The 14,449-nt window shown below is 33.7% G+C and overlaps 1 protein-coding gene across 1 annotated transcript; it reads left to right on the top strand.

Annotated features, from left to right (window-relative positions):
* Positions 1-11,435: 11,435 nt before the first annotated feature.
* On the top strand, positions 11,436-14,024 carry LOC107847807 (glycosyltransferase family 92 protein RCOM_0530710). Its single transcript, XM_016692304.2, has one exon. The coding sequence runs from the start codon at positions 11,756-11,758 to the stop codon at positions 13,559-13,561; it is 1,806 nt and encodes a 601-aa protein (XP_016547790.1). The 5' UTR covers positions 11,436-11,755; the 3' UTR covers positions 13,562-14,024.
* The last annotated feature ends 425 nt before the right edge of the window (positions 14,025-14,449 follow it).

Here is a 14,449-nt window from a genome sequence, read left to right as displayed (position 1 = left end):
ACAGTCCTCTCCTATGGATCCTCTTTATCAAGAGGACATACACAAGTTCTAGAATTTCACTCACAAAGAAAAGTTTCTCACCTTCAAAAATTTCTGTATTGTATTTGGTCGTGTCATTAATCTCTCTCGCCTAAAAGAATTTCACTACAATATCAACCACTTTTTCAAAACCCAAGACTTGTCGATGTTGTTTCACTTATGTGGTTTGGAGGTATTTGAAGATCCTATATGCATGTTATGCCAACCTTTGCCAATCCCCGAGCAACGATGAATTGGAAACCTTGGTCCTAGGAACCCGTATTATTCTCAATGACTTTCTATTTGAGAAAGTGTTTGATACCAAATTCACATGCATTGTTCCATTTATGAATGACATATGGCCAGAGAATTTGAAGTAAGTTTTCACGAAGCAAAGAAGGTTGTCTCAAATTCTGACTCAAATGGTCCCTCTTCTGTCCCTCTGCCTCTCAGCTTCAGAAATAAAATTCTGGCCCACATTATTGCAACCACTCTGATTCTTCAGAAGAGATCGCTCAGTAATGTGACATGTAGAGATGTGTTTGTTCTCTACTGCTTAATTAAGAAGTACAAAATTAATTAAGCACCTAGATTCATGAATACATGGTAGATAATGTTGTTGACTCTCATGCCTCAGCCAACTTTCCCTATGAATTGCTCATCACTCAGATTCTCCTTTATTATGGAATTGATTTCTCAGCCTATCCTATGTTAGAAGTCTTTGCCACTTATGACTCAAAGACGTTTGCTAAAATGGGCTATGTTCTAATTGAAAATGAATGGTGCAGAAAGGATTCTGCTAAAAGTAGGCCTGACGCACCCAAGATAAGCAAGTCTGTGACTAACCCTGTGTTTTGCGCAGCTAACGATATTGAAGAACTCAAAGGAAGGCTCACCACTATTGAGAAAGGGATAGCGAGCATCTAAGAGTCGACTGCCAAGCTAATACAGTTGACAAAGGAGACCAGTAACGACATAGGTAAAGTGTGACTCACCCTCGATGGTTTCAAATAGGAAGGGGTCAAGTTGTTTTACAGAATGTACTCACAGGTAGACTCCATCAAATCTGAGACTTTCTCCTTCTCTAATGAGCTTGCAATCTCCATTCAGAACTTGTATTCCAACTTCAACAAGGTTGTTGAGAAATCCTATGACCGTTTTCGCTCCAACATGCACAACACTCTCACCTATTTCTTAGCCAAACTCTGAACTCTTATCTCACATTTAAAATGGGGTATGTTACTTCTCATACTCTGGGCTGTATAAAAACATTTTACACTTATTTTTCGATATTCTTGCTACCCTTAATCATAATTTTGCATATCCTGCATTCTCAGCTCTGTTTTGTATTTGCTCTATTTTTTTAAGCTTTTTAATTATGTCAACAGGGGGAGAATATGATCACATCAGTCAACAAGCCAGCGGGAGCTAGTCGACTACCACAACAAGAAAGTCAACTATCGCAACCAAGACAGGAAGATATGGGGAGCCAGCCGGCTACCTGAATAGGAAAGTTAACTTATGTTTAATGTTTGTCATTATCAAAAAGGGGGAGATTGTTAGCCTCCTAATATTATGTTTTATGTTTTAATAATGACAAACTAATGATTGAAACTTTGCAGGATATTTAAGGATCTCCATTGATGGAAAAAAGGCAAGGAAATATGCTGAAGATTGAAAAAATCTTTATGGAATCAATCAGAAGATCCGAAAAATAAAGCAAGGAAAAGAGAATCAATTAAATCACCAATTTCCCATATTTATGGCAAACGAATCAAAGGCAGAAAGAAAAACCGTCACGCAAAGATTGAATTAGCATTCATTGAGTTCCCCGATTTATAACAAAAGGATCAATCAAGATTATTACAAAGGAAAAAATATCACATCCTCTACATGGACATATCTGATATGGACATGTACGACTGCGGATGACGCACCACGTATGGATATACTCTACGGTGCAATCCCTCAATCAAGGAATCACCCTCAAATTCTTGATTGAGAAGAAATATCTTGGGTTTCCTTACGAAGAGTGGCAGCTGAAGACTATAATAGAAGAAGACTAAAGATAGACAAAGGTCATGAAACTTTTAAGAAAAATCTCAAAGTTTCTCAATCTTAGTCTCACAAAGCTTTGTAACTCTTAGTTTACAATTGTTGTATAAAGTAGGATCGAGTCAACTTTGTAACACAAATTGAAGCTGTGTCACAAGATCTGAAGAACAAAATAAGTCTTCGAAACTCGTTTCCCATCATTTTACTTGAGCCCGATATTGAACGATCTAAGAAAACGTTGAAACCCAAGGGAGACTGGAAGTAGGCGCCACATTGGTGTTCCGAACCAGGACTAATCTTTGTGTCTTTACTTTAAATTCAATTATTTACTTGCTTGATTATTTCAAACCTAATCTGTTTTGTGAAGTGTACTGATCTGCAGGAGAGTCGACTGGGAGGAGCCAATAGTCAACTTACAGGAAATGTTCAATTCCCCACCCCTGCCCCCCCTTCTTGAATTTCATCTACTTCATTCATCTTTAGGTAAAGGTTTGGAGTTCGAATTCTCTTAGTCGTCCTTGGTGGAGAAAGTTTTATCTCCTAAAGTAGAATTTTTCGATGCAAATTTGAATAAATCCATCCAAACTGGTATCAAATACGAGTGAGAAACTATAGAAGAAAAAAAAGATTGTAGTAAGTAAAAAATTTCATCCAATTTTTAATTGAAATCTTTGACCATTGAGCTATTGATTAGGAAGGTAAAATCAAATAATAGTCATTCCAAAGACCTTGGCACAAATTTATTTCAATTTAGACTAATATCACATGGTGAGAATCTCCACGTTACGATTATTGGAAACTGCATTATATGTTCATATTACTATAATAATTTTTTTCTCTGTCAACATATAATAATTATATTGTGGCTGTCAAGGAATTAAAGTCTCATGATGAAAAAATAGGACCACACAGTTCAACGATGAATAATTAGTTTTTTTTTTTTTTACGAAGCAAAATAAATAAATTTATAAAATAAAAGAATATCCATGAGGTTATGTCTTTAATTTATTTGAGATGATTGATTTTTTTAACTTCTATTGAGGGTTGCGTAGCTAGCCTTCTAAAGCCAGCAACAATGCACCAAGTATACATTATGAAATAATTAAATTGAAGTAGAAAGAAGACAAGAATGAATTAGACATGTACCAATAATTCCCCCCCAAAAGAGAAAAGATTAATTATAGGTTGATTACATGCTAATAAAGTGATAAAGGCACCTAATAAACAGCTATCATTGGAAAAAAATGGAGCAATTTATATAGCTAGCTTCAAGCTATAACAAAGTGAAGAAGCAATTAATAGATCTATTAAATGATGTCCGACAACAATAACATATTCACTGAAATTCCATAAATTAAATGGGGTCTAGGAAGAATAGAGTATACTCAGAAAACGGTTGTTCCCGAAAAATCCTCGACTCAAGTGAAACAAACCAATGTAGTAATGTAAAAGAAGAAAAAAAGATGAAGGTGAAAAAAAAATGACAACGAATAGGAAAGTAGCACGGAAATGTAACATAAACAACAAAGGTGCTACCACCTAAATATAGTAAACCATATATGATAACAGATACGAAAGTCAAAAGCTACATACCAAATTAAAGACGACAAGAATAAGTTAGTGCAAAATAACACTCGATTACTTACTAACCTTCTATCCTTATCTGGTACATAAGTGGAGGTTAATCAAATTTTTTCTATAACTAACTAAGTGATACGAAAAATTAACAAGAGCACTAGAAAAGGATAAATCAAATCACAAGAAGACAATAATTATTGTTAAAAGTGTATATGTCATTAGGCTTTCGTGCCGTAAAGTTTAATTCTTCATGCCACCGTCAATCCTATCTAATCTTAGTTAAATGTCAAAAAAAAAATTACTGATTTTTTTTGCAATTTATGATAAGAAAAAGTATAATCCAAAAATAATTATGAATAGACAAGATAGAGAAGAAGATAGCTGGTCCAAATTGGCAACGTTAGCTTTTTTGTTCATTTTCCCTCACGTTCTTTTGTTCTCCACCGGCTGCATATATATATATATATATATATTTAATAAAATGAAAATAAAGGGGAATATAGAATATAATATTCTAACTAATGATATTAATATTATTGCTTGTAAGTTGGAAGCAACTGGTTGGTTGGTTCGAAAGTAAAGGAGGGAGAGGATAAAGCCATATATTATTCTCCAAGTGGAATGATTTAAGAGTTCCCTTAAATATTGAAATTATATTATTGGCAAACTATAGTATAAAAAATAAAGATAATTAAAACACTGAATAATAACCATTGGAAAGTTCGTCGTATGCTGGCTGCGCGTGTTTGACAAAATTCTTGTGCTAGTTTTGATCAATTTTCAACGTATCTCGAAAAGGTTATGCTAGCTGAAATATCATTTCAAGCAAAGCTTCAATTTCATATTAAATGATTTCATATTATATATCCAAACGAGCTCTAAAAATGACAAATAAATTAAAATAAAGAAGTGCAAAATGTTGAAATATTATCAAATATAGTAAAACGATTTACCTATGCAAGCATTATTATATACTCTATTATGATATGTGTAGCGAGAAAAGATATCAAAACCCCTACGAACATGTCGTCAAAATTTACTTTAGACCCTAAACTAATCGGGTAATTATTTACTTCCCTTATCAACGTTAAAGTGTATTATTTTGCCCCCTTAACGCGTTTCAGTAAAAAAAAGTATAAAATTTTTTTAGTGGGGCCCACTTTAATATTTTTAATCATTACTTTTTTCTCCTTCCTCCTCACACCCCACCCCCCATTTCTTCTTATTCCTCACACCCAACACCCATTTCTTCTTCTTGCTCACACTCCACCACCCCATATCTTCTTCTTTCTCACACCTCACTAAATATTATTTATCAAGTTCTTGGATCCTACATTTCTTGTTAAATTCGAATCAAGTTATTGGTGTTAATGATGAAATAATGGTGTTAATGGTGAAATAATGATATTAATGGTGAAATAATGGTATTAATGGTGAAAAAGAAATTAAAGGAGGAGGAACGGAGGGTGAGGGTGGGGGTCTTTATATATATATATATATATATATATATATATATATATAGATAAATAAATAAATAATACATATATATTTTTTACTTTTAAAAAATATAAATAATATGGATTACTTTTTTTTAAAAAAATTATAATTTTCTACGTGTCAATGACATGACACTGATTTGGCAATGATGTGGGGCGTGTGTACTTCACTCTCCGTAGTGAGAGTGGTATAATTTTTTTGGGGTGGTAAAAAATTCACTTTTGTTATAAAACAAGAAAGAATAGAGAAGAAGAAGAATAGAGAATAGAGAGTAATTGTTCTTTCTCTCGAGGGATGATTTATAATGAAGGAAACCCTTCTATTTATAGAGAAAATTTGCTCCTAGTTTCACACTAAAAGACAAATATATCAAATCTTGATAGACATCAAATAGATCTTGATAGACATTCACTATAATCGATATATATCATAACACTCCCCCTTGAATGTCTAACAATACGCATATAGGCTGTCTCATTAAAAACTTTACAAAGAAAATCCAGTGGGACAAAATCTCGTAAGGAAAAAAGAGTACAGCGCGTATTAACTCCCCCTAATAAGAACATCTTTGAATCTTTACATTTCGATCTTGTGCACCATCTTCTTGAAAGTTGCAGTTGGAAGAGACTTGGTGAATATATCAGCCACATTATCACTTGAACGAATCTGTTGTATGTTAATATCGTCATTCTTTTGGAGCTCATGTGTATAGAAAAGTTTTGGCGAAATGTGCTTCGTTCTATCTCCTTTTATGAATCCTCCTTTAAGTTATGTTATGCATGCTGCATTATTTCCATATAAAATCGTGGGTACTTTGTCACATTTCAAGCCACATTTTTCTCGAATGAGATGTATTATGGACCTCAACCACACACACTCTTGGCTTGCTTCATGAATAGCTATAACCTCAGCGTGATTCAATTAAGTGGCTACATAGACTGCTTTGTTGATCCAAGATATGGAAGTACCCCCACATATGAATACATAGCCTGTTTGAGACCGAGCTTTATGCGGGTCAGATAAGTACCCTGCATCAGCATAACCAACAAGATCGGAACTGCAATCTTTAGAATAAAATAAGCCCATATCGATAGTCCCTTTTAGATACTGTAATATGTGTTTGATCCCATTCCAATGTCTCCTAGTAGAAGCAGAACTATACCTTGCTAACAAATTAACTGAAAAGACTATATCAGGCCTTGTGGTATTTGCAAGATACATTAGTGTACAAATTTTACTAAGATATGGTATTTCAGGACCAAGGAGTTCCTCATTCTTTTCTTGAGGTCGGAATAAATCTTTATTCACATCAAGTGATCGAACAACCATCGGAGTACTTAATGGATGTTCTCCATCCATATAGAATCCTTTCAACACCTTTTCTGTATAGGCAGATTGATGGACAAAGATACCGTTTGTCAAATGCTTAATTTGCAAACCAAGGCATAACTTTGTCTTTCTGAGATCTTTCATCTCAAATTCTTTCTTTAGGTAATCAATTGTCTTTTGAAGCTCTATTGGCATTCCAATAAAGTTTATGTCATCGACATAGACAACAAGTATAACAAACTCCGACGTTGTTTTCTTTATGAAAACACATGGACAAATTTCATCATTCGTATAACCTTTCTTAGATAAATATCCACTAAGACGGTTATACCACATGGGTCCAGATTGCTTCAAACCATACAATGATCTTTGCAGTCTAATGAAATATATTTTCCAATGCTTTGAACTATATGCTTTCGGCATTTTAAATCCTTCAAAAATTGTCATGTATATCTCATTATCAAGTGATCCATATAGATAGGCTGTTACCACATCCATCAAATGCATTTCAAATCTCTCATGGACAGTGAAACTAATAAGATAACGCAATGTTATTGCGTCCATAACTGATGAATATGTCTCGTCATAATCGACACCAGGCCGTTGTGAAAATCTTTGTGCAACAAGGCATGCTTTATACCTTTGTATTTTATTTTTCTCATTTCATTTTTGCACAAAGACCTATTTATAGACAATGGGCTTAACACCATTAGGTGTTTGAGTTATAGATCCAAAAATTTCACGTTTGGCTAGTGAATTTAATTCAGATTGAATTACTTTTGCCATTTTGGTCAGTCATTTTTTGTCGACATTCTATGACAGATCAAGGTTCAAGATCCTCACTATCTTGCATGATTTTCGTTGTAATATTGTATGCAAAGACATAATCCTCTACTATTTCAGATCGATTCAAATTAGTTTCAACATCACTTGAATTTATGGATAGTTCCTCATTTTCTTGAGCCGCAGGCTCATTAATTCCTTCAGGAATATTAACATTGCTCAAATCTTGAACTTCCATATGAGGATCTTTTGTAGTGTCATCTTGACCACTTGTTTTTCTTTTTCTAGGATTTCGATCCTTAGAACCTAATGGTCTACCACACTTCAAGCGTGCTTTATATTCATTAGCTATGACACTAGTGGATGGTCCTTTAGGGACATCAATTCGAATTGGGACATTCTCAGCAGGAATATGTGATTTGGTGATCCTTTTCAAATCAGTAAATGCGTCCGGCATTTGATTTGTAATTTTCTGCAGATGAATAATCTTTTGTACTTCTTGCTCACAAATAGAAGCACGTGGATCAAGATGGGATAGTGACAGATTTTCCACAAAATTTATCTTTTGATGTCACTACCATCTCCCTCTAATTTTGGAAAAAATATCTCATCAAATCGATAATCTGCAAATCGAGCAGTGAATATATCTCCCGTTAATGGTTTAAGATAGTGAATAATGAAGGGTGATTCAAACCCAACATAAATTCCTAACCTTCTTTGGGGGCCCATATTGGTGCGGTTTGGTGGTGTTATAGGCATATATACACCGCACCCAAAAATTCTCAAATGAGATATATTAGGCTCTTGACCTAAAATCAATTGCAACGGAGGAAATTTATGATAATTTATCGGTCTAAGACGAACAAGTGTTGCAGTATGCAAAATTGCATGACCCCAAACAGAAGTGAGCAACTTAGTTTTCATAAGCAATGGTCTTGCTATCAACTGCAGACGTTTAATTAATGACTCAGCAAGGCCCTTTTGAGTGTGAACATGGGGTAAAAGATGTTCCACTCTTATCCCAATCGATAAGCAATAGTCATTAAATGCTTGAGATGAAAATGCTGCAGCATTATCAAGGCGAATAGACTTAATTTGATTATCGAAAAACTGTGTCAAGTTGCGAGATGACAAAAGGCACACATGAGACCATTTAGAAGAAACATCTATTAGAATCATGAAGTACCTAAACGACCCACTAGGTGGGTGAATGGGTCCACAAATATCCCCATATATGCGTTCCAAGAATGCGGGGGACTCAATCCCAACTTTTGATGGCGATGGCCTCACAATCAACTTGCCTTGATAACAAGAACTTCTTGAAGATTCACCATTCGAAAGAACCTTCAAGTTCTTTAATAGATTCCCATTTGAATTTTCTATGATTCGTCTCATCATTATAGATCCAGGATATCCCAGACGATCATGCCAAAGTACGAAAGTATTGGAATTAGTAAACTTCTGATTTACTATAAAATGTGCCTCAATTGCACAAATCTTTGTCCAATATAGGCCAGAAGATAAAGCAGGGAACTTTTCTATAACACATGTCTGGCCAGAGACATTCTTGGTGATACCAAGATATTCAGGATTCATCTCATCAATTGTCTTGATATGATAACCATTTCCACGGATATCTTTAAAACTCATCAAGTTTCTTCGAGACATAGGAGAAAACATGATATTATTTATGATGAGTTTAATTCCCTTGGGCAAGATTATAATGGCTTTTCCGAAGCTTTCAATCAAATTAGCACTATCAGAAATTGTAGTAACATTAATCTTGCCTATGTTTAGATGAGAGAAATATTTCTCGTCTTTGAATAACGTATGTGTAGTGCCAGAATCAATCAAACATATATCTTCACAATTTGACAACTTACTTTGAAAATTATCCATATCTTAGCCTTAGCCTTCAAATTTGAGACGGTAGAGTCTCGTGCTGATAACGTGTTATAAAACAAGAAAGAATAGAGAAGAAGAAGAATAGAGAATATAAAGTAATTGTTCTTTCTCTTGAGGGATGATTTACAATGAATGAAGCCCTTTTATTTATAGGGAAAATTTGCTCCTAGTTTCACACTAAAAGACAAATACATCAAATCCTGATAGACATCAAATAGATCTTGATAGATTTTGATAGACATTCACTATAATTGATATATATCATAACAACTTTAAAGTTATTAAGGAGGTATATAATTGTCTGATTAGTTTAGGGTCTAAAGTAAGTTTTGGCGACAAGTTCGAAGGTGATTTGATGTATTTTCTCTATGTATAGCTGCTTTATGAAAAATTATGACATTAATGCATGATTAAATGTAGAATTGTCTTTCAAAACCCTTTTCACATTCTTTTCATCATATTTGTAGGGAATATTTTTATAATTTTTTTCTTTTGAAAAATTATACATCTATGCTACTGTTAATACACCGAACCAAATCGTAAATTAAAAATAAACTCATCGTAAGTAATAGTGACATTATTAACTCTCCTATATCATATTCAACACTGTAAAAAAGTGAGTAGAAATAAGGTTTCTTTCACGCGCGCTATACCATCCGTGGCCAAAATAAATACAGCTTATAACAAATATGGATTGTGGTGCAGTGGATGAGTTGCTCTACCCTTAATCAGAGGTTGAGGGTTCGACCCTGGGAATGAAGAAAACTCTGTTGGAAGCGCTGCCATCTTAATGGGCCCTGCAATGCGTGATCCGATTAGTCGGGGCTCCAATGCGGGCATCGAATACCAGATAAAAAAAAAATAAAAAAAAATACAGCTTATAATGCTTAAAGCAACCACCTTATTCTTTTCCTCTTTCACTACTGTCTTTAACGACACTAACCAAAAGGAAGTTACGGTACAGTAACAGAGTTAGAATTTTTATTAAGAGAATTGCTACTATATATAAGCGTCACTTAGCAGGCAGCTGACTGTTGTCATGTCTGCTTCCAGTTGCCTGCTTGTTCTGTGATTTTACTATATCATCCTTAATTAATTATTATATGTCGTATTAAAAAATTAGTAATAGTTAATAAAAATAAGTAAAATAGACATTAATGACATGTCTGCTTCAGTTGCTTCAACTGTAATTTTACTATACCAACTTTAATTAATTATTATAATTTATTTAAATATTAAAAAATTAATAATATTTAATAAAAAGGTAAAATAGACATAAAATGATGAATTGACTCTTGAAGTTTTAAATTAATTTGATTTCTTATATGAGTCTGAGTTAAAAAATTTTCCCAAGTATTTTTATAACAATTTTTTTATATCACTTCTAATTAGTTATTATGAATTATTTAAGACATGTCTGCTCCGCTACTTCAATCGTGATATTTGATTGATTTTCGAAAATATATCAGTATCGCTTAAATTAGAATAGAACAAAGTATTATAAATCACAATAATTAAAATTTTAAATTAATTTTAAAATATAATTGATTATCAATGCCACAAAAGTTTGAATGGGGGATTATAATAAATTACAAAAACTAACAACTTAAAATAGTAAACTACAATGCCAAAACAGTATTATAAATTACAATAGCTAACAGCTTAAAAGTCTAAAATATATTTAAAATATAATTGATATCTAAATTTTAATTTAATTATTTATTTTTAGTTTTACTTGTTATATATTTAAAAATTGTGTAAAAAATATTATAAATTATGATAACTAATAATTTATTTCATATAACTTGGAATAGCGGGATATTACTTGAAAATTACGTAGAAAGTCGTATAAATTATAATATAATTAACAACTTAAAATATCTAAAACTATATAACAAATTTTATTAACTTTCTCAAATATTTCATCAGTGTCATATAAATTGGGACAAAAAGAATAGCACATAGTATATGAAAATTATGTAAAAATATCATAAATCAATATCTAATAAAGTAAAATATTTAAAAATATACAAATAAATTTATTAACTTTTTAAATTTTATCTATACCACATAAATTGAGATAAAAAAGTAACATATATTGAATTTGTACTGGTACGAACTCTAATATCTAGTTTAAAATAAAAAATAAATATATAAACTAATTGAAGAGAGTTTAACACTTATTTTATATATATATATATATATAAAATAATTTTAAATATATTTAAAAAGTATAATTTTTTGGACTGAAAGAAAATTGGAATGAACCCCGACACCCTCCATAACATGGTCGTAAATTATTGTATTATTCTTCTAAACGCGTAGTTTCAGTAGTATCCTATCTCTCTCCGACAATTACTACATTTTACACAAGAAAAGCCTTGATAATATCACTGTCGGTACACAAAAAACCAGCAGAAAAAGAAAAAAGAGGAAGAGTAACAACCAAGAACCCCTTATTAGATCTTCAAAAACAACTATTCTTTGAGACCCCTTTGTGTCTATCACTTGCAGATCCAAATATCTTTTCTTTTTTGCTTACATTTTCACACACACAAAAAAGTACAGCTCCACCAAGAAGAAGAACAAAATGGATTCTTCTGACCATCGTAAGAGAAAAAGGATTTTCAGACCATCTACTTATCCTTATTCACTTGTTTATGTTTTTACTGTAAGGTCTTTTGTTTTATGTTTTAGCTTCGTGATTTTTATGTTCCTTCTTTCTTATCATAATATTCCTTTTACTTCTTCTGTTTTTCGACCTGTTTTAGTTGTTTCTAGCTTATCTTTACTGTCTTCTTCTTCTGACTTGTATTCTACTTCTCATTCGTTTCAAGATTTGAGTAGTTCTTTATTGGATTTAACTATTGAGGGTCGGGTTCTTTTTCCTGATCATGTGTTGCTAATGGTAAACAAGAACGATTTAGCTGTTAAGGATACGGATTTTGAGTGTGTTTATGGTAGTAATATAGAAGGTGATGGTGTTGTAGTGAAGGAGAAGGCATTTTCTGTTGATGTTTATGGTGAATCTGAATCCGGGGTACTCGTTAGATGTCCACTCCCTCCAGCTAATTATTCAGCTGTGGTGAATTTGAGGAGTTTTAGGAGGAGTGGGGTGATGAAGAAGAGTAATCAGACGGTGAATTCGTGGGAAAATGTGGCGTATGCTGCTACTTTGGATGGTAATACAGTAGTTGTGTTTGTAAAGGGATTGAATTTGAGGCCTGATAGAGAATCGGATTCGAGGCAGTTTAGTTGTCATTTTGGTGTAGGAAGTTTTGAAAAAGATGGAAGATATGCACTTGGAACTAAGGCAATTACTGCTGCTCAAGAAGTTGTTAGGTGTTCGGTGCCATTGAGTATAGTGAAGAGTCCTGAGAAGGCTCGTGGTATACGAGTAACTATCGGTATGTTGCCTCATATTCATGCTAAAGCTAATGAGCATGTGTTTTTGCCTTCAGTAGCTAAGATTAGTGACTTGAAGTATGAGAAAAGGAAGAATGTTGGAAATGTGAAGTATGATCTTTGTGTGTGTACTATGGTGTGGAATCAAGCTTCAGCGCTTCGCGAATGGATCACGTATCATTCTTGGCTTGGAGTTGAAAGGTGGTTCATTTATGATAATAACAGTGATGACAATATTAAAGACGTCATTGAAGAACTTGAGACGGAGAATTACAATGTGACACGACATGTTTGGCCGTGGATCAAGACTCAAGAAGCAGGTTTTTCGCATTGTGCTCTTAGAGCAAAGCAAGAATGCAGTTGGGTATCTTTCATGGACGTGGATGAGTATTTCTATTTTCCGTATTCTACACCAGGGCATCAAAGTTTAAGAAGCAGAGGCTATGCTGGACAGCATTCCCTTCGATCTCTCGTGGCAAATTTATCATTGTCGTCACCAAGAATTGCAGAGATTAGAACAACTTGCCATAGTTTTGGACCATCTGGTCTGAATTCAGCTCCCTCTCAGGGTATCACTGTCGGATATACTTGTCGTCTTAAGAGCCCTGAGAGACACAAATCAATCATACGCCCCGATGCTTTGGACACCACTCTTCTCAATGTGGTGCATCATTTCCACTTGAGGAAAGGATTTAGGTACATGAATTTGCCACAAAGTACTGCAGTGATAAATCATTACAAATACCAAGTGTGGGAGGTTTTCAGAGCGAAATTCTTCAGACGAGTGGCGACATATGTTGCTGATTGGCAGAATAATCAAAATGAAGGATCAAGGGATAGAGCACCTGGTTTAGGGACAGAGGCCATTGAGCCACCAAATTGGCCATTACAATTCTGTGAAGTTTGGGATACCGGCCTTAGAGACTTTGTGTTGTCAAACTTTGCTGATTTATCAACTGGTTTATTGCCTTGGGAGAAGTCTTCTTTTTAATCACTGATGAATTCCATTGTTTGTACTTTGACTTATTCGAAGCATTGTATATCCATTCCAAGGAACTCTAGGGCTTTGTTCATCTTTGGACACAAACACTATTCCGTTCTCAGCGGAAATCTGCCTTGGAGATTGAACAACGTTAATTATAAGTCACGTTCAATCTAAGCTAGAGAGCTTGAAAAAAGGCCCGAATCCAGTCCCACGGAACAATGAAAGCTTCATAGGTCTTTCTGTCCAGGTGCAGGTAGTTTGCCTTTGTAGAGAAGATCACTATAAGATTCAATTCTTTCTTCATTCCATTGATATTGTGTCTGATTTTCTTTAGCTTTTTTAGACAAGATATTTACACAATAGCTTAGAATAGGAATTTTTTCCTTCTTCTTTTGAATATATTTTGTAATCTTTCTACAGTGTAACATGATATTTTCATTAAATGAGATCTACTCAGTCAATTCTTTTATCATTCTAGCATTGAACCTTGCCTTTTCCTACCCTCCATTTCCGGGCAACTCTTTTTAGTACATGGCAGAATGTCTGGAAAATGTCAAGTGAGAACTATATCAAGACCATGAAGTAACAAGCATAAAGTGATTTGTTTCCATCTGTCTTAGCCTTTGCTGGACAAAGTTTACTTGGTACCTGTTGTTGATTGTTACTGGTTAGAGGTGACAGTTACGCCTTGGAATTAGTCGAGGTGCGCGCAAGCTGCTCGAACACCATGGTTACAAAGAAAAAAAGTAACAAGCATAAAGTAACATGAGTTTAAGGGAGAGAACAAAAAGTATATGAATTCTCTCATTGAAAATTGATGAACATGTTGTTAGAACAATAATGATAATTGTACAAGAAATTCAAATAAAACTTGCTTGGCTTAGAGGCACGATA

This window comes from Capsicum annuum, chromosome 11 (assembly GCF_002878395.1).
Source record: "Capsicum annuum cultivar UCD-10X-F1 chromosome 11, UCD10Xv1.1, whole genome shotgun sequence".
NCBI lineage: Eukaryota > Viridiplantae > Streptophyta > Magnoliopsida > Solanales > Solanaceae > Capsicum > Capsicum annuum.
Note: the sequence above shows the minus strand (reverse complement) of the source record. Positions and strands in the feature narration are given on the sequence as shown.